At 41.1% G+C, this 27245-nt stretch overlaps 1 protein-coding gene across 2 annotated transcripts in view; it reads left to right on the top strand.

Moving 5' to 3' along the window:
• LOC116824402 (alpha-N-acetylgalactosaminidase-like) overlaps window positions 1-18811 on the top strand; it is a 26054-nt gene extending 7243 nt beyond the window's left edge. For both annotated transcript variants that reach the window (XM_075069272.1, XM_032779658.2), the window contains exons 3-8: window positions 4013-4187; window positions 5268-5445; window positions 8833-8927; window positions 9934-10095; window positions 11482-11679; window positions 16995-18811. In XM_075069272.1, the coding sequence (XP_074925373.1) occupies window positions 4013-4187; window positions 5268-5445; window positions 8833-8927; window positions 9934-10095; window positions 11482-11679; window positions 16995-17264 (1078 nt within the window). In that variant the 3' untranslated portion in view covers window positions 17265-18811. The remainder of the gene's footprint in view (window positions 1-4012; window positions 4188-5267; window positions 5446-8832; window positions 8928-9933; window positions 10096-11481; window positions 11680-16994) is intronic.
• Window positions 18812-27245: the final 8434 nt, after the last annotated feature.

The raw sequence follows: 27245 nt of genomic DNA, 5'->3' as shown, positions 1-27245 counted from the left end.
ATTTTTAGAATATGTTGGCAGGTATGCCCACCTTAAGATCTGCTATATGGTGGCAGGGAGGTTGAATATCGATTTGTGTCCATTTATCCTTTTCCGTAGATACTGTCCAGTTGGGCTAGATGTAACATAGCAGAGGGCGTTGCTGGACCTGCAGGTGAAATGGAAACCGGTGATGGTGTGGCGATCTGGTTAGTGTCCTGTGAATGTGTCTCCTGGCAAGATATGTGGGCCAGAGTTGGCAACGAGGTTTGTTGCATCACGGATGGTTCCACTGCCATCAACATACAGTCCCATGCAAACCCCTCCAACCCGCATCATCAAGATCTTAGCAAACCCACCTGAACAATGATCCCACACTTTTCACAAGGGCCTTGGGCAGGCCAAAGTCCTCGCCGCACAAGACTCCACCTGCCCAACCGAAACATATTCTCAACCATAAACATGCACCAACCGCACCAAAATAGTAACATCTAGCTCAAGGAACCAAAATCCCATGGATACAAACCTGCGATGGGCCTAACTCTGCCCACATATCTAACAACCAAAGCGACACCATCACACAGCCCTAACCAGAGTCAGCCACCTACTCGATCGAATCTGTTCATTCTACGAGTGCCGGCTGCAATCCGTAACCTACACCATGTAATATCACGCAGCAACGATATATCCCCAGCAAGCCCCCTGCTATGTAACATCACGGGCCCAAACTGGACAGTCCCTCGGAAAAGGATGAAATATGACACAGACATCAGATATTAGCTGAATGAGGCAATAATATACTAACTGTAGAAGAACTACTTCAACCTCCCTGGCCATCTAATAGCAATCTTAAGGTGGCCATGATCTGCCAGCAAATAAAACTTCAGGACCATGACCTTCAAAAAGAAACTGCTGAGCTTCAGTTCATCTGCACATTTGACACCATCAACTCAGGAGAAAACAAAGACTCGTGAATCCGAAGCTATGCCAACTACGAAACCAGTTTCTCCTCCCTTGTTTTCATTACCTCAACTGCTAGAACAGGGCCTTATCCTCCTGAATGAACTAAACCTCTGTTAACTCCATAGCTTGCCTTGCATATATATACCTGTCCCTCAATTAACAGCAGGATACCAAGGGAGGAAGAATAACTTTTGAAGTGGTAAGAGAGTGGCCCATTACAGACAGTTGACAAGAAGGTGTGAGCAACAACAGTAGGGCGAGATTAGTATTGGGGAAATTAAGTTTAGGTTTTGTAGTGACCCAACCACTCCCAGTCTTTATTCAGGCCTAATCTCATGGTATCTAATTTGCAAATTAATTCCAGTTCTGCAGCTTCACACTGGAGTCTGTTTTTGAAGTTTTTTTTATTGAAGAATTGCCACTTTGAGGTCTGTTATTGCGTGACCAGAGAGACTGAAGTGTTCTCCTACTGGTTTTTGAATGTTACGATTCCTGATATCAGATTTGTCTCCATTTATTCTTTTGCGTAGATACTGTCCGGTTTGGCCAAGGTGCATGGCAGAGGGGCATTGCTGGCACATGATGGCATATATCACATTGGTAGATGTGCAGGTGAACGAGCCCCAGATGGTGTGGCTGATGTGGTTAGGTCCTATGATGGTGTCCCTTGAATAGATATGTGGTCAGAGTTGGCACCGGGGTTTGTAGCAGGGTTTGGTGTCTGGGTTGATGTTATCTCGTTAGACTGACCTAACACTTGGTAAAGCACCCCCATCCTTTCATGTATTTATACCTGCTTCTGTATTTTATACTTCATACATCTGATGAAGTGGGTTCTAGCCTACGAAAACTTATGCCCAAATAAATGGGTTAGTCTCTAAGGTACCAAAAGGACTCCTCGTTGTTTTTGCTAGATCATTATGTTTCCCAGTTTGAAAGGTATTGAGACAAAACCATAGTGTTTTGGGAGGTGGCCTAAATTTGTCTAAAAAAGAAAGCTGGAAATGCTGTTCCTACAACAGGAAGGAAATAATGTTCATGTACACAACTAGAATCAGAACAGAATCAGCTAGAAAATATTGAGAGAACTCCCTCTACTGTTATAGCTCAGAAATGTTATTGTTAAGAGCCTGCTTCAGATTAACTGAGGGAGAGACTATTCTTCATTGTTTTGTATTAATAAATACAAGCAAAGCAAGCTGAACTTTAGACTTGACACTAAAAAGGCTAAGTTTGTCAAATACTTAAGTGTATTAACATTGTTAAGATCATAGTACTTTCCTAGAATTCACAGAACAGGAAATGTTTTATGATCAACTTGGTAATGTTTGCACAGCAGTAGCCAAGGAGACAAATATTTTGGCCACTTATATAACCCTGACAAAGAACCTAACTGAAGATGGAAATTTTTTGGCCAAGTCCTATTTTTTCTACCTATTAAGTAATTAAAACAATGGTTGATCTTTAAAATGGAAAGGTTTCTAAATCCAATTATTATAAGGCAGGGTACTATGAGATTACTATACCATATCATGTAAATTTAAATACAACTTTTGATTTCCAAAATGTTTCTTCAAACACCCCAATAATCCTGGCGATAATCCTTTCAAAAGATGTTTCAGCTATTGAGATGTTAAAAATTATTCTTAGACTCCAATCTACTGATAGGCTTCCATCTAAAAGTCATGCTTTTACAGAACCTTGAAAGCAATACAAATACTCTGAACTACACATTGCGTAGACCACACTAGTCTAAGATCAATTCCTGTTCTATCCCCTTAACATACCATGTTAGACTGACCTCTTCAAATCTCATAGACCACTGGTCTACAACCTTTTTACACCCAAGATCACTTTTTTAATTTAAGGACAATCCAGGATCTATCTCACCCCTTCCCTGAAGCCCCACTCACTTCATTCCCTCCCCTCCCCCCTATTGCTTGCGCTCCCACTCACTCACTTTCACTGGGCTGGAGCATAGGCTTGGGGTTTGGGATGGGGTCCAGGCTCTGGGCTGGAGCCGAGGGGTTTGCAATGTGGGAGGGGGCTCTGGGCTAAGCCTGGAGCAGGGGGTGAGGAGTGCAAGTGCTGGGAGGGACTTCGGGTGCAGGAGGGGACTTTGGGCTGGGGCAAGGGGTTGGGGTGCAGGAGGAGTTACGGGATGCTGGTTCTGAGCAGGAGTCAGGGCTGGGGCAGGGGGTTTGAGTGCAGGAGGAGATGATGAGAGGTGCAAGCTCTGGGAGGGAGTTTGGGTGCAGGAGGGGACTCCGAGCTGGGGCAGAATGTTGGGGTGCAGGAGGGGGTATGGGATGCTGGCTCTGGGAGGGGGCTCAGGACTAGGGGTTGGGGTGCAGCCTCCTGCTGGGCGACACTTACCTCGAACAGATCCTGGATGGCGGTGCAGTGAAGCTAAGGCAAGCTCCCTGCCTGCCCCGGCCCCACACCACTCCCAGAAAGGACCAATACGCCCCTGTGGCCCTGGGGAGTGGGGGTGGGAGGCACATGGCTCCACACACTGCTGCTCTCTGCAGGCACTGCCCCTGCAGCTCCTATTGACCATTCCCAGCCAATGGGAGCTGCAGGGGCGGTGCTTGCAGGCAGGAGCAGCACACGGGCTGCGGGGCCACGCTGGCCACTTCCAGGACCAATGTGGGGCTGGGGCAGGGAGGGAGCCTGCCTTAGCAGCAGCCCTGCTACACCACCAGAGATCGAGATCGACTAGGAGAGTCTCTAGAATCGACCAGTCAATCTCAGTCAGCAGGTTCGTGACCACTCTTATAGACTAAGGAGGGACAGGTTACTAAATACATGAAAGGGATACCTTTAATGAAAAGTTCAAGAGCTGGAGGAAGTAGTGTTGGTGAACCAGAATTGAGCCATTTTCCTTGTGACTCTGAATCAGTGGCTAGCCAGCAAGGTATGAAGTGGCATTGTTCGGTTGGAATTGCCATTTTCCTGAGAAGATGTAAAGGTGAGGTCCTGACCCTTTGAGGTCCCTGCAAACACACACAAATAAGCAAAATGTAACATTTCAACAATTTTGTTAATGCAGTGTTCTGTTTTTAACCAGTGAGGACTTGATCAAAAGTATGGCAGACAGGATGGCAGAAGATGGATGGAAGGAGCTGGGTTATGAATATGTGAACCTTGATGACTGCTGGTCTGCAAAGGAAAGGGATTCCCAGGGCAGGCTTCAGCCAGACCCAGATAGGTTTCCGAGTGGTATTAAAGCCCTTGCTGATTATGTAAGTTAAGTAAAATATATGTACTTAAACACAAGTTTCTCACTGTGGTATCTCAGATGTAGGTGCTAAAATTACAATTTTCTTTGAACCTAGTTATTTAAAGAAACTTATTAGAAAAGCATACATAAAACTTACTGCAAAATTCACTTAAATGACAACTAATAAATGTCAAGCTACTTAGCTGGAAAAGTTACAGGGAACAGCTTAATTGTAATACATGTAAATGATTCTACGCATATGTCTAAGGAAAATACATATTGGATTTTCATTGTGCCTGCACATATGGATGATGATCAGTGGACACTTAAGGAATAATGTTGATTAACCCTAGGAATATATTAACATGCTCTGAGTTAGAATTGAAAGGAAGGTAGATATATTTACAAATGAGCAAAGATGCATTATTCTGTGCAGCTGATCAGTTACACAATGTGGTTGTGTACAGTGGAACCCAGCAAGGCCCCAGTCCTGTAGAGTTTCATGTGTGCTTACCAGTTTACACATTTGGGTAGTTCCACCAAAGTCACTGATAAGCATGTGTGTGTTTGCAGGATGGAGCCATAGTGTGTATTTGGAATGAAAGCCATATTTTGCAGAGAGGCAGGGATCTAATGGTTAGCATAGAGAAATGGGAGCCACAGTTCCTGGTTTCTGTTCCTACTTGTGCCACGTACTGTGCAACATAGGGTAAGTCACTTAACAGTTCCGGTTTGTTCGTACCAAATGTGTATAACAATGCTTACCTACATCCTAATCCTTGTGAATTGTTTTGAGATCCTTGCATGAAAGGCAACATGTTACTCCAGGTAATTAACCTTTTAACTATATTTTTCATCATGAATCCAAAGCAGCCGTTACTGCACAACCATCAGCTTTTTAGGACTCTGATATGGAAAGGCTCTCAGAACATCATTGCCAAAATAGGCAGAGACCTCACAAGAGAGCATCCAAGAGAAATCTAACTTCAGAAAAGTAATGAAGATGTTTAACAAACAGAAGAGATTTAGTATCAATGGGTATTAGAAGACAAATACACTGGAATCATAAACTAATCAGAATCACTTTCATTTGCTTTACCAGATACATTCCAAAGGGCTGAAATTTGGAATTTATAGTGACATGGGTAACTACACCTGCAAGGGTTACCCTGGGACGACACTGGACACCATTGATACAGATGCCAAAACATTTGCAGAATGGGAAGTTGATATGCTGAAGCTTGATGGCTGCTATTCCAACTCATCTCTTAAAGCAATAGGTTTGTTTTTTAGGATTAATCTTTGAACAAGGGAAAGAATGGCTCAGGAGTTTTGTTTTATTTTTAAATGAAGCTTCTTAAACTTGGAAAATCCATTTTTTAAAAAGTCTGTGAAATCTTCAAGTTCTGTGAAGTAGTAGGTTTGCTTTTCATCCCTGTTATTTCATTTCCAAGTAATTTCTATTTATATGTTTATTAGTTTTGGGTGTATCTAAATTTAGATTCGTTAAGCTCAATATTGAGTTGTGATGTCTCATCATCTTGTTTTATCTAAATGAAGTTTCTGCCAATCCGCTCCGTAATGCAGCTTTTAGCTCATTTTAAGTAACTACTCAAGAAACAGGATTCAAAATAAGGCCCTTATTTTGCAGTCCTTGAGCACTCAAACTTCCAGTGGAAGTCAACAGGATTGTGCCCCCTCTCATTCTGAGTCTTCTTCCTACTGCCTCCCCATCTCTCCTCTCCGTCGCCTTCTCGTTTTCAATATAGCATTTTAATAGGAATATTGGTCATGTCAGCCCATCACATCTAGTGTCTTGCCTGAAACTGCAGCCAATAAATGATGCTTCAGGTGAAAGATTTTAAAAACTCCACATAACAGATCCTGAGCATCCTCAAAAGATGTGCAGTACATCTCCTATGTTTAAGTTCAGATCTGCAGCCTTAGCATAGTGTTCTAGTGCTTGCGGCCTAGTAAGTTTTAAGTCATAACTTTATTCAACCAAATTCAGCTTATTCAAACAAAGCAAAGACACTAGTCCTCAGTGAGGCTGAGGGCTTGCTTTCCAAGTTGTAAAAGTCAACCTTTTGCGCTGAAGCCCTGTTCAAAAAGTGTTGTTGATGGGTTTTGTTTTTTTTAAAGACAACAGAAAAATATATTTTTTCCACTCACTGATAACACAGAATGAATGAAGGGATTTTGCTAGAGCTCCAAAAATATAAATAAAAAAGTTTGGGGGCAATTATGAAGCATTGAATGTTTTTGTCTGTTAAGGTTCTTTTGTATTAATTTTGAGGGAATAAAGCGGTCCAGAGTGTCAAGGGTGTTAATATGACTCTGTCACTGTCCAACATTAATAGTTAACATATTTTGGGGGTTTGGAATACAGAGACCTCAGCCTGCCTACTACCATGACAAATATACCAATAAAATCTTTTTAACCTTTTATTAAAGATTGAAAAAAAAGAAGGAACACAGTTATGTAAACTATGAAATAAATCTTTTATTCTAACAATATCCCTTATTCCCTTTCCCTTTAGCTGTAGAGTTACTAAAAGGAAGAAAAAACAGTTTGAAAGTCTTTTATTTAAAACTGTCCTTTTAGGGAAACAAGAAAAAGTTAGTTGAAATGGGCTAGAGCTGTTGCTGTTGTCGTTAAAGTCAAATCCCATTTTCTGAAAAACAAAACAAACACACACAAACGAGGAGAGAAAAGAACAGGAAAGGCAGAAAATGCAGCTTCTGGCCCTGGTGTTGACTCTCACTTCCTATCTCACTCCTAGAGAAACACAGGCATGGCAAATGTCTAGTTAGCCACTTTGTGACCTGGCAAGCTTGTACCAGCATCACCCTGTTTACTGCATTGCTTTCATCTGCCTCAGTGGTCACAGGCTTATAGCAGTGTTGCAAAATATTTGGTCTTGGCCAGCTAAGCCAAACTTTTATTAGACAGATGGCAAAAGAAAGAGACTAGGAAAGAGAAGAAACAGGGGATATGGGCAGGGGTGACAAAGCCTCACATCCCAGGTGATACTCAGGATTTAGTTAGCGTAGGTGGTGATGTCCTTTGGGTCCCTGTCTCTCTGGCCCTGTATCATCATGAGCTCCTTCAGGATTAGGACAATGAAGGACTAGTGGTGTAACAGTGAGTCCCAGGAGAAAGCCTTGATAGTAAAGCTTGCTTCTTCCAGTCCTCTCATCTACCAGTCAGCAGTGGTTGTTAACCTGCAGGCAGTTTTTCCCCCAAAGTCTTTTCTTTTGAAAAGGTAATGAAGGGTGAAATAGCCCATTCCCTTATTAATTTGTCCAGCAGTCAGGCATAATTTCTGACACCAGTTTTGGTCCATTTATTTCCAGTTCCACACTTCTCTTGTTTGCGAGGCATGTTCTTAACACAGTCCTTGGATTATATCAGTGTAAGCATTTTTGTTTCAATTAACACTGTCTGTCTCCCTTTTGCACCTTTTCCCATCACCATTTATTGTTACAGTAGAACCTCAGAGTTACAAACCCCTCAGGAATGGAGGTTGTTCGTAACTCTGAAATGTTCGTAATTCTGAACAAAATGTTATGGTTGTTCTTTCAAAAGTTTACTGAACATTGACTTAATACAGTTTTGAGACATTACTATGCAGAAGAAAATGCGCTTTCCCTCTATTTGATTAGTAGTTTACTTTTAACACAGTACTGTATTTGCTTTTGTTGTTGTTGTTGTCTCTACTGCTGCCTGATTGTGTACTACCCAGTTCCAAATGAGGTGTGTGGTTGACTGGTCAATTCATAACTGTGGTGCTCCTAACTCTGAGGTTCTACTGTATATGTTGTTGTTGTGAGATTATGAACTTTCACTTCTTACAATTGAGCTCACATTTAGAATGAGTTTGGAGGCCAAATTATTACAACAGTACATTTTTATAAAGTTTTATAAGCACAAGAAAATAGGTGTTACAAAGCCAACTGTTCTGAAACCTACATTCTGTATGTATATAATGAGTGCTAATGGAGACTGTAAAATTGTGACTCTGATTTGTTTTAAATAGTGAGTCTCAGATAGGGTAAAAAGGACTCTGCTCCCAGACTGTCATAATAGGTGCTTAGCAATGAAAGACACTGAGGGGGCAAGATCCTGTACTTGCAGCACCTCTTTTCCAAAAAACGTATTCACTTGTGTAAGGGTTTTCAGGAACATAATCTCTTCAAGATGTTCAGTTTTCTGCTGGTCTAAAGAAGGAGAGTCCTTGCTTCTTTTCCAAACCTAGACTTCCTTAATGGCAACACTGTACAATGATACTACGCCATTCAGCTCTTTTCTTAAACACTGGTTCAGAACTATAAGATTATTCCAATCCCACATCTATTTTGGAAAAAAATCTGCTTCTTGCTGAAGAACTTGAAAACAGGAATATACAAAAAATGGTTTCTTACATCTGCAGTCAGTTTGGGGCAGGCATGATCATAAATTGTAACTATACGCTCTTCGTAAAGGAAACCTATAATTAGCCATATTCCATATATAATTCCTGTTCCATATATAATTCACCAAAGAAGAGTCTCCACTCTTACCTTTGTAAAATAATAGCAAGTGAAAAAACTAGATTATTACTACTATTGTTATGTAATATGTTAATATTGCCTTGCATTACTACCCAATGCTCAATTTTGTTTAGGCTACCCAAAGATGAGCATTGCTCTGAATAAAACAGGAAGACCTATCGCGTACTCATGTAGCTGGCCAGCCTATGAAGGAGGGCTTCCCCCAAAGGTATCTCCACTGTCTGATTTTATTTTATTACTCTTTAGCTGACAGTATTTAGCTAACTGGGACCTCTTGACAAATGGCTGGAACTTATTAGAATGAACTGCACACCAGCCAGGCTAGTCCTATTCTATTCCATTCATTTCTGCATACAGGCACCACCTTGTTAGATGAACAACCTCACTGCGCTAATGAAATAACAAAGTCTTCTGATTTTCAGATGCTTATAGGAGAAAGCTGTACATTGTAGATAACAATCTCTCCTAGTCAGATTATGGGTATGACATCTGAAAATAAAATAGCCTGGCAAAGGTGTCTGCTCTTCTCAGTTTACAAATGGCGACTAAACCACTGTCTTAAAATCAGTTGTTTTTTCTTTGGAAAAAATTGTTTGAGAACAACACAGATTACTAGGGAACGTTTTACTCCTTTAGAAATTTAGAAAACCCTATTTGCTTTTCTGGAGAACAAGTCAGCTTATTGGTTTTTTTAAAATGTTTTATATCAATACCTTTGTGAATTTGGTGATGGAAAATGCCACTTAAATATAGTATAAACTGTAACAAAACAATATTTATATATATATAGTCCTTCCCCCACCTACTTTTGTTTGTCTGAGAGCTCATAACATGATATTGAACAGCCTAGTGGTTCCAGTTCTGAAATCTAGTGATCCAGTTAATTTTGTACCAGATGATTGTGTCATAATGGGGAGAGTTGACTTCCACTATTGCAGACCCACTACTCAGCAATTAGTGTTGGTAGGAAAGCAGCAGAACAAGAGGGGAAAGAAGGAAGGGAGGGAAGAGGGAGAACAGGAGGCAGCCAAGAATGGGAGCTGTCGAAGTTGCTCAGAGATTTATAATGGCAGTAGCAGTCTTGGCACAGAGGACAAAGGGGCAGAATAAATATAGTTTTTTCAATGCCTGTAGAAATAAAATAATTTCTTTCATGGATGTGATGATCACATACGTAGTATACATATAAATATATTACTTATATTTTTATTAAGGTAAATTATACCATACTTGGTGAAATTTGTAACCTCTGGAGAAATTTTGGTGACATCCAGGATTCCTGGGAGAGTGTTCTAAATATTATTGAGTGGTATGGAAATAACCAGGATAAACTGCAACCTGCAGCTGGCCCAGGAAGATGGAATGATCCAGATATGGTAATGTTATCTTTTTAATACTTTGTTCTCGGTTGACATTTAAATAGATCCTGATAAAAAGGCAATTTAACAAGACTTCCTAAAAGACAGCTGTGAACAGCTAATGGACAAGACTGATACTATGCACTGGTGCATAGAAAACATGTCCGGCAGTTAGAGCAGGGGACAGAGTCAGAACTCTTGGGTTCTACTCCTGCCTCTGTCTTCTTATCTCAACTTAACCATCTTCAAAATGGTATAATACCATTAGAGGTATTTATAGCATGAGATGAGTATAAAGATGTAGTGGCAGCTCAGTAGTTAAGGATGCACTGCCTTTGAATTTAAATCTGATATAGACAGTGTTCACACTAAAACTATTTAGGAAAAAAAAATTCAGCCAGAAATTACACATGGATCTCAAGCCAAAATGGTTTTTAACCTTAACTCAGAATTTCCTATTAAACATTTTGTAAATAACTAATGTTCTAATGTTTTTGGTTTAAAGCAGTAGGTACATATTTGCTACCTTAACTTTTTTTCTAGGAATTAATGTTTGTAAAGTGCCTTGAGATCATCTAGTGAAAGATGTTCTACATGAATGCCAAGTATTAATGTGGTAAAAAAGCTTTTCTTACTAAAATTATAATGCCTCTTCACTGGGGCCCTTGGGTTCATTACCTATATTCAAAATAAATATCTCTGTGGCAGAATCCTACCCTTAATAATAATCACAATGCCAATGGCACAAACGTCCAGGATACTTCATGATCTCTTCAGATTGTGACACAAACACGTTTAAGAGGAAGGGTGGCAAAATGGAACTATGTGTCACCTTGGCTGGGAGCACACTAGCGATTAACGCATAATTCATTACCAAAAACTGCTCTCCAAAACAGCCTAGTGAAAAAATATTGGTAAACACTTAAACAAATATATTACAGTCAAAGGGAGGCAATTAAGATAGCCTTTCAAAATCTGAATTGCTCACGCTAAAAGGAGAGAAGTACATTTTATTGACGGGCTGGTAAATTTAAGATATTTTTGCAAGTCTGTAGAGAGGTATTATGGAAACAGGATTTTGTCATGAAGGAGAAGATATGGTTCATTCTGAAACTGAATTAATACTGTAAGCATTTTGGGACAAATGTTGTATAAAAGACAATACAAGTAACAGTCCAGTTCTGCAAGCTTTCAACTATTAACTTCAGTAGGATTTCTGCACATAGAGGGTTTGCAGGATCATGCACTAAATTGTAATGTAGTTGACTTTTGGTGTACATTATCATTCTTTTAAGAGAGTCACATGGCATGTGCCAGGACACTGGGATCTTGGTTTGTGAATAGGGTTCCTAGACACTACTACAATACAGACAGTTTCATTTAACAGTATCTGATTTATTTCAGCTGATTATTGGTAACTTTGGCCTGAGTTATGAGCAGTCAAAAGTGCAGATGGCATTGTGGGCAATCCTGGCAGCCCCTCTCTTTATGTCCAGTGATTTAAGGACAATCTCTGAGGATGCCAAGTACATCTTGCAAAACAAGCTGTTGATCTATATAAACCAAGATTCTCTGGGCATTCAGGGACAGCGCATTATCCAGGTACCCAATTTGCTAGTTGTCTACTCTCTCTATTTTTGTTTGTTATGATTTTTAAATGATGGTTCTGCTATGCCTCATCACCAAGCTCTGCCAGAAACTCACACTTTATCTTATATTTTCCCAAGAAAGGAAGCTTCAGAATTTTTCATTTTTAAAACAGCCTTTCCAGTCCTTTGGTAAGTAATGTAATTTGTAGCGATTTGTTTTTAATTTTAATGTTGCTGGAAAGGTTGAGGAAAGACGTGTTAATCTACAGATTCCTATTATTAATTACCTTTCCTGCCGCACTCTCCTCCCCCTCCCTCTCTGCATACATAGGTTACACATTCACTGGATACACATGAATGAGTTTACACATAAGTAACTTACAATGCCAATTACATCACTAGTGAATTCGGCCAAGACACTTCCACAGGAGTTGCACCAGCTTACATCCAGTCTGAATTTTGTTAGCATTTTTTTTATTCTATCAGTTTCTGTGCTAATGTATACAGCCGTTTAGGCGTCATATAATGTTTTCCTTTCGTGGAGACTGAGAACATCACTTCATCCAGTATCAATCTGGATTCAAGATCAGTAATTCAAGCGGTAATTTATTGAGTTTCTCCGCTTCTGAGTAACTTTTGTCCTTATTTGTTTGATTTTCCTCTAGAGTTGATCGCAATACGTGCTTAGAGAGCTCTTGGGCTCTAGGGAGAATCCCAAGAATCTCAACAGGTGGATGGGGGAAAGTGGGTCAGTTCATTTTACCATCATATCCAGTAGAGAGCCTGAACTCTCATCATATCCAGCATGAGGGCCACACATAAAATGGGAAAACTAGTATTTTATAGCATAACCATCAGCAAATGCTGCTATGGTAAATACTCTTCACCTCTGCCTAGGTTGGTCTCTGCCCATACATCCTGCCATAATGGTAAAACTACAGTTGTTTCAGGATTTCCACGTTACTTGACAGTTACACAAAGCAGGAGATGTGTACATTCTAGCCTTGTCAATTTTAGGAGTTGATTTCCTTAAACACATAAATGTTCTCTCTTCAGGGGTAAAAGGTATCTGGAAACTTACTATAATGTTACTAGATGCAGTGTCACATGGTGTTCTCAACTAAGTAAACAATCCCACTGAGCTCAATAGAGTTGACACAGTGGTGTTACATGGTTGCAGTAGAATGGAATTACATAATCTTTAGCTGCTGCAGAATGCCACCCATCCACATCAACGGGTGGGAGAAATTGATGGGACTCACAATGAAAGGGGGACAGTCTCAGTAGCAATAGAGGCAGACACTTGCCAAGGAACAATAGCTCCTCCTACTGGGAGTCTCTGGCACTCATTGACCAGCTGGAAGAGAGGGGTGCTGATTGGCCAGCATTCCTCATCTTCCACCATTTAGTCCAGTGCAGGGACCACGTGGAGCCTCTTTCAGCTCCGTTCCAGCAGCCCACTCTAGCCACCCAAAATGAGATTGGGAACCCAGCCGGACAGATGCCATGGCTCTGGCCAATCACCTGATTAGGGGATCAGGAAGGAATTTTTTCTCCCATGGGTCAATTGGCAGAAGACCAAAGTGTTTTTTGCCTTCCTTGCAGCATCTTCAAGCCAGAGTGGGTTAAACAGGAATGCATTTAGTTCCTAACTGTGATATTGGTTATTCATCACAACTTGCAGTCGGTTTTCAGTGCAGTTAAGAGAACAAAATGAATGGTTCCGACAAATAAAAGACCTGAGATTTTGGTGATGGGCCTTGGGCTCATATGATAAGGTGAGAGCATGTGGCCTTTGTAGCCAATGTCATACCTTGTGGCCTTCCCAAGCTGATGTCTCCACCCTGCTGCACTCTCTATCCCCAGATATTGCATATGATAGGCTAAGGCTGTGAGGTTTGAAGAGAAACTTCCCAAGAGCAGACAAAGTCCTAAATATTTAAGCCAAATTCTTCCCATGATTATGCTAGTGCAGCTGCACTAGAGTTACACATCTGTCCTGCTGACTGTGTAAGAACTATGCTGAGCTTTTCCTAAGCGCAAGCTACTCTCAGATATCTATGCCCTGGTTGAGCTGTAGGAGTAATAAAATGCATCTGCTAAATTTAAATGTAAGCGTGCCATTCTGCTGGAGCTTTTCATATGGAGCACCTTTGCTTTCAGGAGATACAGAGATTTGGAGTTGCTTATTTGCATAGGTAAAAGCAGGCTCTTGGGTTGTGTCATTTTTTCTAGCTATTAGGGATCCTTGATCATTCTAAACAAAAGTATCAGCAGCAAACCATCTAGGCAACACTTAGCTCAGGGGTCGGCAACCTTTCAGAAGTGATGTGCAGAGTCTTCATTTATTCACTCTGATTTAAGGTTTTGTGTTCCAGTAATACATTTTAACATTTTTAGAAGGTCTCTTTCTATAAGTCTGTAATATATAACTAAACTATTGTTGTACGTAAAGTAAATAAGGTTTTTAAAATGTTTAAGAAGCTTCATTTAAAATCAAATTAAAATGCAGAGCCCCCCCAGACCGGTGGCCAGGACCCAGGCAGCGTGAGTGCCACTGAAAATCAGCTCGCGTGCCGCCTTCGGCACCCGTGCCGTAGGTTGCCTACCCCTGCTCTAGCTGCTTATCAGATGAGATATGTAGGGCTTTAACAATAGAGTACAATAGAATATAGGGCAGAGTTTGGTCCTGACTTTCTGGACTGGCAAATTAATTTAGAAGCCTAGAATCACATCAAGAAACATGTCTTATGTGATAGTTTGAATGATACACTGGATAAATAGGACCCATGTGTAGAAAGAGATTAGAAGTAAGCAGAACTTTTGATTTGTTTTACTCACTATGGAAATTATTTGGAACTGCTGGAAAGATGAGTGGGTAATTATATAATTGACAACAGTGGATGAAGTGAAAGTATAAACATATTCTTACAGATTAAGTATAGAATTGTATCTACCATGTAGCTCAGGGGTAGGCAAACTTTTTGGCCTGAGGGCCGCATTGGGTTTTGTAAATTGTATGGAGAGCCGGTTAGGAGAGAGGGTCGTGGCCCAGACCCTACCTCCTATCTGTCCCCCCCCCCGGGACTCCTACCCCATCCAACCCGCCTGTTTGCTGACGGCCCCTCCGTGACCCCTGCCCCATCCACACATCCCCACTCCCTGCCCCTGACCCCCACCGCCCCATCCAACCTCTCCTGTCATTCCTGACAGCCCCCCTGGGATCCCTAACCCATCCAACCATCTCTTCTCCCTGTCCCGACTGCCCCCGAAACCCCTTCCCCTGCCTGCCCCCTGCCGCCCCATCCAACCCCTCCTCTCATTCCTGATGGCCCCCCCCCAGGACCTCTGCCCCATCCAACCATCCCTTCTCCCTGTTCCCTGAATGCCCCCTGCTGCCCTATCCAACTCTCCCCCCCTTCCTGACTGCCCCCCCAGACCCTTGCCCCCATTCAACCTCCTGTTCCCCTCACTGACCACCCCAACCCCTGTCCACACCCCTACCCCCTGACCACCATCCCGAACTCCCCTGCCCTCTATCCAGCCTGCCCCCTTACCACACTGCTTGGAGCACCAGTGGCTGGTGGCGCTACGGCCGCACCACCTGGCTGGAGCTAGACCAGGTCACCGCCGCCACCACGCAGTACAGAGCACCGGGTCAGGCCAAGCTCTGCAGCTGCGCTGCCCCAGGAGCTCACAGCCCCGCCACCCAGAGCATTGCACTGGCGGCGGAGCGAGTGAGGTGAGGCTGCGGGGGAGCGGGAGAGGGGCTGGAGCTAGCCTCCCAGGCCAGGAGCTGAGGGGCCGGGCAGGACGGTCTCACAGTCTGGAGGTGGCCCACAGGCCGTAGTTTGCCCACCTCTGATGTAGCTGCACAGGTACAAAGCAGAACCAAGGAACTTCATACATTTGGCACATTGTCAAAAAAAAATTGTAACACTTAACAGCATTGGAATAGATACAGGCTCTAGTTCAATGGGATTTTTTTTTCCAGGTAAAAAACTTACTTGTGGGACTCGAAGTAATCTATTTTCCCTCTTTTTAGCAATTTTCTAGTTCTACAAAGGCAATAAAACTTTTTAAATGTAGAAAAAGCAGGATCATTATGTAAGATAGTTGCAAAAAACGTGCACAAAACCAGCACTGATGCTGTTGCAAAACATAGTATAGATGCACAAAATCAGCAACACTAGAAATGAATATTGGCGCATGCAGGCATCCAGCACCAACACCTACTGATTGGGAGAACATTTGGGTCAACCTGGACAACATATAAAGATCAGTGTGCGCCATTCAGTTCTTTCACAAAGCTATCTGGCCATAGTTTCAAGTTTTTAAGGCTAGTCTGTCAGAATCAGAGATCATTTACTCATTTTACTATATTGCATCTTCACCTATTCTGGGAGAAAGTTATAGATTATCCCCCCCAAAATATAAACAAAAGATGCTTTTTATTAATAAGCATAAGTGTCCATCACAGAATAAATTCAGAAGATTATAAAATATATATCGATAACAGCTTGCTTCCATTTTTAAAACACCTGGAACAGTCAGCATTTTGATTCCTCCATATCTTCCATTGTTGTGATGTAAAAATGGGAGCAGATTTATGCTGCCAAACACAGCAACATGTAATATTTTCTTAAGACAGTCTTATTTGGCTACTTACTGTAAGACGTTCGTGGCAGGCACTTGTCTACAGTACCTAAAGGAATGGCTGCACCATAAAACTCCAGCCACTGGGCCTTGTCAGCTGACTTAGGCTTGCAGCGTTCAGGCTGCAGTGCTGTAAAATTGCAGTGTAGACTTTTGGGCTTAAGCTGGAGCCTGAGCTCTGAGACCCCGCAAGGGAGGAGGGATCCAGAGCCTGGACTCTAGCCCAAGCTCAAACATCTACCCTGCAATTTGATAGCCCTGTGAGCCTGAGTCAACTGGCCTGGGTCAGGCCCAGGTGTTCTTTTGCAGTGTAGACATCCCCTCAGATACTTATAGTTGCAGTATAAGTAACATCTGGAATCCAGTGAATCCCTAAAGCAGCACCTCTCACTTCTATTCTCTGAAGGAATTAATAGCTAGGAGAGATGGCCCATATTTTGTTCATCTGCATCAGGTCTGTATCCCCATCATATCTATCTCACAGGGATTTCACTCAGCTTAAGTGCAAACTAATAATAGTGCTACTTTTAAGTTAATAATATAGTGGTGACAGTTTCTGCGAATAGTATTGGAAGCACAAAGGGATGTGTGTGACTTCCACGTATCTAGTGTCAGAAATTATGATGCAAGAACAATGAAAACTAATCCCCACAATATACTTCTATTTGACAGTGGCATCATTTTGAAGTATGGAAGAGAATCCTGTTCAACGGACAGTTTGCCATAGCAGTTATGAACAATGGCACGGATGGAATGCCAAGACCTTTCGCAACCAATTTAGCATTACTAGGTATCCTAGATTGCAAACAGGGATACAAAATCTATGATGTTTTGGAGCAAGCGTTCTTAGGAGATTTTGCACTCAATACAACTATTAACATAAAAGTTACTCCAACGGGTGTAGTCTTGCTGTTTCTCAGGCCTCTGTGTTCTTTCACCTAATGTACAAAACCAATCTTGAGAGCCTAAGCACTTGAACTGCAATAAAAAGATTAACTAGGGTAATTACAATGGAGTTCGCTGTGGATGGGAGCTAAGGTACAGGAGCTTTGTATCAGAGAGATTTGGTATCAGGTGTATTATCTAAAATACATTTGAAATGGCAGTCATCTTTCAACTGTCACTAGACAAATAAGATCCAGAAGCTGTTTGAACTGCTACTGTGGGTTCTATATTAGTGTATACCTGGAGGAATCTGTTGAGGTTGAGCCTGCAGAAAGGAAGAAAAACAGCACTTTCAAAGCAGTACAAACCAAGTGGCTGATCTTTGTTTTTTCAGGAACATCTTGTTTTGAAAATGAGCTTTCTCTTTTTACAAAAAAAAACATTGAATGCTACAGACCTTTCCTTTGATCTCCCCAAATATAGATGGTATGTATAACTTTATTTAGAGAGACCACAAAAGCAGTCAGCCCTGAAATACGATATCCTCTCCTTTCCCCTCACCCTCTTTTCCTTAAGTGAGTTTGTTTCAGAATGTTCCCCAACAGAGAGTGAAGAAATGATGTGCTTCATAAATGAGGCTGCAGTCCCGCTGGGGCTAAATGAACATATGTGGCTCTCATTTTAATAGGAACCATCTATATGCAGCCTAAGGAAGAATATAGTCCTTAAACTTTTGGCCTTTGTGCCCTGTGACCCAAACAAAACAAAGCTAAGATGCTACGGTTTTGCTGCAACATGTATTTAAATAACAAAATGTGACATTTGTACCTCCATAGTCTCCCTTCCTGCCAGCTCTATACTCGTGAGCCAAGAAAACACAGGGACTGACAGGCAGTTTAAGACTATGCAGACCTTTTTCTGGAGCACTGGTATTTATGGAGTTTTGTTAATAACAGGGTAGTTAGAATACAAGTTGTTTGGCAGTGGGACGGGCTGTGCATTCTATTTTGGGCCTATCAACTTTGATGAGCATCTTTTTAAAAAAATTACAGCATCATTATTCTCTGTATAATAAACTGAAAGGCAACATGCTCTAGTGGCCTGAAAACATGGGACTGAGAACCAGGAACTTGTTACCCCTGCTTTGCCTCCAGATATGATGCTTTGTGGCCTCAACTGATCTGTACCTCAGTTTCCACCTCTGTAAAATATAGTTCTGAATGCTTTCCTACTTCACAGGATTGTAGTGAGGACTGATTTGTTTTCAGGTAAATTAAAATGCACTTTGTCTGTAAAGTTTTGACTCTTAGGCTTTTGACAAGTTAATTTTATGCATTTCCCCTTCAGATACTCCAGACTTAATAGCATAGTACTGGTTTAGCTGAGGGAAGAATCTGGCTTATAGTAATTACTCCTCATTGTCTAAAAGTTTTACTAGTAGTCAGTTTAAATATTTTCATTTTCATTTTATGCCATTTCATCTTGTTATACTTAGCGTCAAGGAACCCCTTTTTTATTGTTCAACTGTAAATCAACAAACCTGGTAATGAAAAGTCATAATCACAGTTATTTTGAATGGAACAAATAAAGCGTTCTTAAAGCAATGAGGTCACTTAGAATTCATTCATTTAGAAAGACACTGAACTTAAAGTAGTGATGTGTAATGCATGCAAATTAAATATTGTTCCAATCAGAATGTGTGTGAAATACATTTACAGTAATGTGCATGAGTTCTTAAATCCACTTATAAACACAACCTTAGCTCATGTATTTTATTATTGAGTGCATAGTATAAATACTGCTTTCTATTTAAATTAAGATTGTTATAGAAAAAGAAAAAACTAATAGTGTCTCTGATTAAATCAAATCGGAAAAAAGTTTTAATTGTACAAAATGATCAGCTATCTACTATGGAAAGTTAGGGTAACTGCTAACCCCATACAGATATGGAGAAAACTTTCAGTACAATAGTTATTCACTTCAGCTTGTTCTTCACCCAAAAGATTTTAGTTGAAATGTTTGAGATTGTCAGATTTACCTTTATTGGGGAAATGTAACATCACTGCTCTCGCATACCAAAGACCAGTTGCTAGAATTAAAGAAGGAAAGAGGAAGATGTAACTTTAGAACTTGGGCCTCAGACCATTTACTTTGAGTTGATTCAGTCTACAGGGCCAATTACAGCACTTATGTAAGTGGTCACAACTGCTTGGAAGATAATGGAGCTCTACCCATATACTCAGCTGGTGAATTTGATATTCTGTACCATATCTGAAACCCAGGACAGAGATTGAGAAGGCTAATAAAATAGCTCCCTCTGTTGGGGAGCATAGAGTGGGAAACCCAGTCCCAAGTCCATCCAATTTAGTTTTAATAAGTTTTCGTCTTTAATACAATTTCAGAATAGAATTATTGTTACTTATCTAGCATAAATTTATGTCCAGACACAAGTGACAACAGACAAGACTGAATAGATAAATGGACCCAAGTTATTGTATCCTGGGATGCCAAGAAGTCCTTCCTTCCTCCATGATGGTCATCACTTCTCCTCATCTCCTAGTCTGGTCTTTCAGTCCCATACTTCAGTTACTGATCTAGCATTTCTCCAGTTTTGGTCTCATTTTCACTTGGATTCTTAAACCCTTTAACATTCACAATTTTCCTCCAACCACCATTCAACACATTACCTATTGATTTTTACCTAACCCACATGTTACGTGTACACAAGCTTCAGTTACCCAATAGCTACATTTTTACTGCTGAATTTGTAGTTTCTGGATCACATTGCCCTGGGTCACCCTGTTTCTGAGTTTGTGAGGGGAGGGGCCGAGGGGTATTTATCATTGCATGTTTGTACTTCTTGCTTATATCTTCCAAAACAACAGGTTTGCTGGCAAGATAAGTAAACAAATCAGCAAATTAGAGAGAAACAAAAACACTCATGTCAGGCAAAGCTTTGTCCTGTATGCTACTTTAGCTATATTTACTCACTATTCATAATTACAAGTTATTAAAAAATATAGCTAACAACTTTTAATCTTCTCAATAGCAATCCCCCAATTGTAATGTATAGATCAGTATGTGTATATTATCCTTCCCCTTAATCTATTACAAGGGGAATTTTAGAGGGCACAGTATGATTTTTAATGGCAACATTTCTTACGTTCTGCAAACGCAAATTTGTCAGGAGAATTTTATTTTACTCAAAGTCCAAACAGTTTGTTCTTATGTATGGTCAAATCAGTGTTTTTCCTGTTAAAATTTTTGGGTGCACTGGTTTTTGGGACTTGGTTTTTAGTTAATTTTAATATTACCTCAACAGCTGAAAGATTGTTTAATACACTAGAAGAACAAGTAGGCAGAATGTGGTATTTATAAAACGTTTTCTTGTTACCCTTTATGCCCCTAGCTACCTTCTTCATAGAAAGTATGGTAAGAGACCACTCTGGCTTAACCAGGAGATATTCAACCGGAAACGCAAAAAGTCCTATGAAAAGTGAAAACTAGGTCAAACAAGATTAGACAGGCTAAGGCAGTGATCCCCAACCTTCTTCATCTGGCAGGCGCCAGACAACGAGCCACCAAGGACTGTGGCGGCGGACGAGCATTCGCCGACAAGCAGCAACATCCAGAGGCATCACTGCTGAAATGCTGCTGAATTTCAGTGGCATTTCGGCAGATGTTCGTCCGCCGGCCAGTACGCGGGCGCACTTAGATGCCATGGCACCCACAGGCATTGCATTGGGGACCCCTGGACTAAGGCACAAAACAAAGTTAGACTGGCTAGGGGTATTAAGGGTAACAAAACGTTTTACAAAAATACCAGAAGCAAACAGAAAACCAAGGACAGGGTATGCCCCTTTACACAATGAAGTAACAGCAGCAAATAACACAGCCATGGCTGAAGTGTTAAAGCTGCAAGTTGAGGGAATTCAAGTGACCAGTAATATCACATAGAAAAGCTACTTGTGACAGAGGGGACATCATTCATAAATTCCAAAAACTCACAAGCCTTGTTGGTCTTGTGGTGTGAAAGAAATTCTATTTCTTTTTTAAGCACACAGAACCCCTCTAACACCTGCCACCCCCCACACACACTTAACCGGAAAAAATAATTGCTGCAACAGGTCACTGTTATAAGACGTTTCAGCTGAATAAAGATGATGTTGCAAGACAGAAATTGAGCATATGTAGATCACTAATCTCATCACACTAGCCTTTTTTTTTTTCCCCTCCAAGGACCCATGCACAGGGCAGTCTGGTGAATGATGCAATTAAGTGTATTTAATGAAGGGCGTATCATTGCCAAACATGAAGCAAAGCCCTTCTCTTTCCCTGTCATGAAGGGACCTCCATCTGCAACAAGCAAGTTTACTTTCTGCAGATCTAAACTCCCCCCACTCCCCAAAAAGCCATTTACTATTACCAGCACAAAATTCTGTTACTCACACACTCTAGGACATCCCACTTCTACCCAGTTCCTAGGGCTCAAAGAATAACCCGGTTAATTTAGGCACCCCTTTTCCCAGTTCCTAGGGCTCCAAAAGGCACCCAGCTTTACCCCTTCATGGGCTCCAGGCTCTACTCCTCTGGGCCAACACCCATTCCCTGTGGTTTCCGAGTTTAATCTAATAGGGGTTTACGGGGTCCTATACCAGTGAAAGAGCCTTACACAGTAATATCCTACTTAACCTCTATTTATTAGCAATCACCAAAACAATGCACATGCTATACATACAGTGCTCACCACTCCCGATAAGACAGAAGAACCAGTCAGGATCAGGTCATCTGGGGGATTCTAGTTTCTGCACAGTGTCATTGGCAGAGTGTTGAGTTCTGGCAGCTCTGATCTTGGGGCTGTGTCCTGGAGTTGGTTCCCAAGAACTTTGTATATAGTGAAACTTGAGTCCTGCTTAGCTGTACTGTACCTTAACCAATCATTTTACTAAAATATTACTAACCAATCCTAACATATTAAACAAAATTCTCTGACCAATCATATCCCACCACCTTAATTAATTTACACCTAGGAAAATTAATTATGTAACAGACAAACAATCAAAGAACCAGACAGATCATACAGACAAACAACAGATAAGTAGGGACCATAAAGATAAAACAATAAAGAAATGAGAATTTCATAACCACAACTACTGATAAGTGATTTCTTGCCAGACAGAATGCACTCAAACTAACTTTTCTTTAACCATCTTAAGCTCTGTTTATTTATCTGGTGATAGTGGGTGCTATGAGAACAGGATCTCCTTCTTAACAGCTTATTACACATTGTTTTAATGTAATTGAGATGCAATGTCAGGATGTGACTTCCTGCTTCTTGGCTACTGACTGCTGCTCTCCTAATATGGCCACAGACAAAGGCCTTACAGTATGATTACAAGAAAAGGCCTTATCCTTACATTACTTTTCAAAAATGCTCTTTCCTGTGGTGTAGGTTTAATGGTATTGAACACAAAGATTCTTCCTTAAAAATTTCACCTTAATAAAATCTAATAGACAATGATAGCTGGGTAGTATCACTTAAAAATCGCGCTTGATTCGTCCACAGCAAGGGACATGTATTTGGCATTTTTTAAATCAGAAAGCAGTGCTGACAAACAATCCTCATAATTACCACTAATCTTTACACCTCATGTTTAATTAAATAGTCTCCACTGAGAAACCAAAACAAGCTGTGTGCCATCAAGGTCAGTAAGAAGTCAGAGGATATTTTAAACTTGCACAGCACTGTGTCCCTAAGAACTCTTCACTGGCAAAGGGTTCATGATTCTTTAAGAGCAACTCTGGCAAATTCACTACACCTGACACACGGCTTTCACATTTATCCACAAAGCATCTAATAAAAGCCTGGGTCACTAATAGTGTTGTGAAATGTGTACGCAAATACCATGGAAGAAATTGTGTGTGTATACACACACACACAGACAGAGAGAGAGAAAATAAATGTGTTTCTAAAGTCGAAATCAGGGCAGAATGGACAAAAGTTTTTTCCAGACAAAGAATGTACATTCACCTGTCTGCCTTGGTTCACGTGTAAATTAAGCATTGTAAGCAACACTGTGCAAGCCTGTTTGCATACAAAGTCAACATAAGGATGTGAAGTCTACAGGGAGTCAGCATACCAGGGAATAAACCACATGAGGGTCACCTTGACTCTGGGGACAAAAAATGATTTGGGGGAATCTAAGGGAACGGCAAAAAGACACACCTTTATCCTACACCTCAAGAAGCAATCAGGCAGTGTGATTACATTAATGAAAACAGGACTCCAACCAACCTTGGCTGGAAATGCTGCAAGGTGGCTTTGGGTGAGAGAAGACTTAACTTTAACAGGCTAGCAAGCATGTACTGATTTTGTTTCATAGGCAACTTTTCTGCTTCCATTATCCTTATTTGCTATCTCTTCAATTTTAACCCCTTGGTTTTCACTCTAATAGAAGTTAATGCTGTGGAGTTATGCAGGAGCTGATCCTTAGGTGAATCAAACAAACCTGGTGTGTATACTGTACCCCTGGGGAGAAGAAATCTGGTATTTCTGAGAGTAGCCAGTGACAGGAATGGATATCAAAGATCTTAGGGACGGGGGTCCACCTACTGTTAACTTGCAAAGCAAAGTGAGGGCTGGCAAGAACCTGAGGAGATTGTTTGGGTAGCTAACAGGCTGGTGTTCTCAGGGAGCTGACACCCAGTTAAGCACCAGCAAGTCTCTCTCTCTGGAGACGGGGTAAGAAAGTGACTCTCAGTCCTAAGCACCCCAAGAAAACATCACAAGGATCTTTCATGTAAGGATTATAAAGCACTTTGCAAATGTTATTGAAGCCTCACAGCACCTCTGTGAACTTAAAACAGTATATAATACCCCCATTTTACCCTCACACAGAAGTTAAGTAACTTTCCAAACTCACACAAGAAGCCAAGGGCAAAAGCTTGTAATGGAAGCCAGATACCCTGTTGGTTCTCAGTCCCATATTCTACCCAGTTGACTAAACCTTTCTTAAATTTCTCCCCATTTTACTCAAATCCCATAGAACCATTGGGAACAATTTCCTTTTCAACCCTGTGTGTACTTGTGTCAGACCATGCGTATGGCATACAGAACAAAGAATGACCAGTGCCGTTTAGGCCACCAAATGACACAGTTTTCCTGGTCTGCATAATAGCAATCTTAAGCAATGTCTGTACCTCTCTCTGAAGCTTTAATGTGCACAGTAAGTGCTATGAATTATCAGTCCCAAGTACCATAATATTTATAAGATATGTGGGGACAAGTCACCATATCCAGTGACGCTAGATTGCACTGTTTTCTTAGCTATTTCGAGCTAGGAGTCTACAAACTGCCCTCAAGGCTCACCAAAGTCCAGGATGTCCATGTTGTCATCCATGGCTGATCATTTTTAAAGGAATAGGATTCCTATCAGTGTTGTCTTGCTTAGTCTCAAAGTCAGAAATATGCCCTTAATCCACCAATTTGTGATAAATTTATGTGTTGCAAAGAAATAGAGGCCTAGACCTTTCATAATTACAGGTGGTGTATAATTTATTTTAAAATATTGTTTATATTGCAGTAGCTCTCCAAAAGATGCGAGGTGCTTTCCAAACACAGAGAAAGATAGTCCCTGTTCTGAAGAGTTTAAGGGCAAGTCTACACTTAAAATGCTGCATTAGCGCAGCTGCATCAGTGCAGCTGTGCCCCTGTGGCATTTTAATGAAGATGCTCTACACTGATGGGAGACAGCTCTCCTGTCAGGGTTGTTAATCCACCTCCCCAAAAGGCTGAAGTTATCTTGGTGAGAGAAGTTCTCCTGCTGACATAGCACTATCTAGGCAGGCTAGTATAACTACATTGCTCAGTGGTGTGGATTTGTCACACCCAGAGCAACATAGTTATACTGGCATAGGTCTGTAGTGTAGGCCAGACCTAAACATTACATTGGTCAGTGTTGTCTGTGTCTGTCTTCTTTTTCTGATCCACAGAACATCTGAGTCTGTCACATCTTATTTGGGGTAATTTGAGATGGGACTGTGAACATATAAATTCTGGGGGGAAAAAAAAAACTTTTCCCTAAAAGTTTCTAGGTGGGGATTTTTTGCACAGAGCTAGAGATCTAACTATTGATGCGATAAAGGTTAAAATGGTCTCAGTCTGTTGAATTTTACCCCAGGTAGAGCATGACACCCACTAAATCTTTGATGGACCCAAATTGGGAATTATATTTAAGAATATGTTCACTGCTTTGCTTGCTTAGACATGTAGTCTGGAAGATTACAGTATGCATGCAGCAATAAAGAACAAAAAAAAGTGAACATTTCTATGCAGCCACTTTATGATTGCCTGGGTCGTTCATGGGAATGTGCCAATACCATTGCCATTGGTGAACACATTGCCATGGACATTTCTAGTCCAAACTCTGCTGGAAGATAAAGATTTAATAATTCATGTTGCTTCATCCAAGTTCTCAGTTACAACATGATTTTTTGTATGGGGGAGGCTTACTGTGAACTCAGCAGAATAGTCTGCAGATGATCTAATCAAAATGTATTATATCCTGTGGGAAGGAGCCAGAGGACAGGGAAGAACAGGGGGAGAGTACAGGGAGGAGAGGGGTGCAGCTCCAGAGAGGTTGGGAAATGAGGACAGGTGGTAGGCAAGCCTTGGATTGGTTATTTGAGAAAAATCTATATACAAATTTAGGCATTGCTCAAAGAGAGTAGCTGGAAGGTGGTGTGGGCAACTTTTTTTTTCCTTTTTGTCCTTTAATAGTATTAGATGAAATCCTATGGGTGAGAGAGTGATTGCAAAAAGCAGTGAAGAGTTTGTATATTTCAGCAGCTGTACGGTTGGCAGAGTAAAGGTATATGTGTGCAAGGGAATGACACCACCAAGCAACCTGAACTCTGCATTAACAGGTTTGGTTTGTTTTTCTAACGATTGAATTGGAATACTGAATCCCATTCTGGTGTCCACACTTGAAAAAGAACAATAAAAATTGGAAAGGGTTTAGAAAAGAGGTACAAGAATTATTTGAGGTCTGAGAAAACGTCTTGTAGTGAGAGATTTATGAAAGTAAATCTGGTCTATTCAAGAAAAGGTTGGGGGATGACTTGATCAACCTACAAGTACCTGTGCGGGGGAGGGGGGGGATTTCTGATACTAGATTGCTCTTTAATCTTGCAGAAAAATCATAGTGTGATCGAATGGTTGAAAGCTGAAGCTAGACAAATTCAGGCTAGAAATAAGTTGCACATTTTTAACAGTGAAGCTAATTAACCACTGGAACAACTTACCTAGGGACCTGGAGGATTCACTACCACTTGAAGTCTTTTTACAAGGTATGTTATAGCTCAAACAGAAGGTATGAGCTTGATGCAGACATCACTAAGACAAGTCTATTAGGAGGTGGTCAGATTAGATGGTTGTAATGAACCCTTCTGCCTTAAAAAAAAAAAATATGAATCTGGAACTGCTTTTTCTGTTTGGAACATGTTGTTCACCTGTTGCATATTGTCTAAACCCTAGATTGCTAGCTCTCTGGGGAAGGGACTCTCTTTGCACTCTTGCCTTGTAGAGTATAAATGGGTTCTAATTTCCGTTTGTGGGCTTTAGGCACTGCCACAATAGAAATAATAAGAATAGACTCGGTTCCTTACAATCCCTGTTCTCCCTCAGCCCCAAACCCTTTTGGTGACTGGAGAGTGAGTGAGGATGAGTAGGAGCCTACAGCAGAGAGCAGCTGACTGCACACAGAATTGATGCATATAGAGGTTTAAACATCTGTCCCCTGCATTTTGTGATACTGACAAGGTTTTATGCTCTTGTCCCAGGGGGGTTACTTTGAGCATTTGCGGAATTATTACAGTGATGATGAATAGTAAGGCTCCAGAAATAATACCAAGCTACACTACAGCTGCAAGAGCGGACTGTACCTCAGGAGCAGGGCTAGCCATGGAGCTCAGGCTCAGTTCTCTTGCTACCCAAGTGACTGGTGCCAGCACAAGTCTCTTCCTTGGATCTCGCAGCAG

This window comes from Chelonoidis abingdonii, chromosome 9, assembly GCF_003597395.2.
Source record: "Chelonoidis abingdonii isolate Lonesome George chromosome 9, CheloAbing_2.0, whole genome shotgun sequence".
Taxonomy (NCBI): domain Eukaryota; kingdom Metazoa; phylum Chordata; order Testudines; family Testudinidae; genus Chelonoidis; species Chelonoidis abingdonii.
Note: the sequence above shows the minus strand (reverse complement) of the source record. Positions and strands in the feature narration are given on the sequence as shown.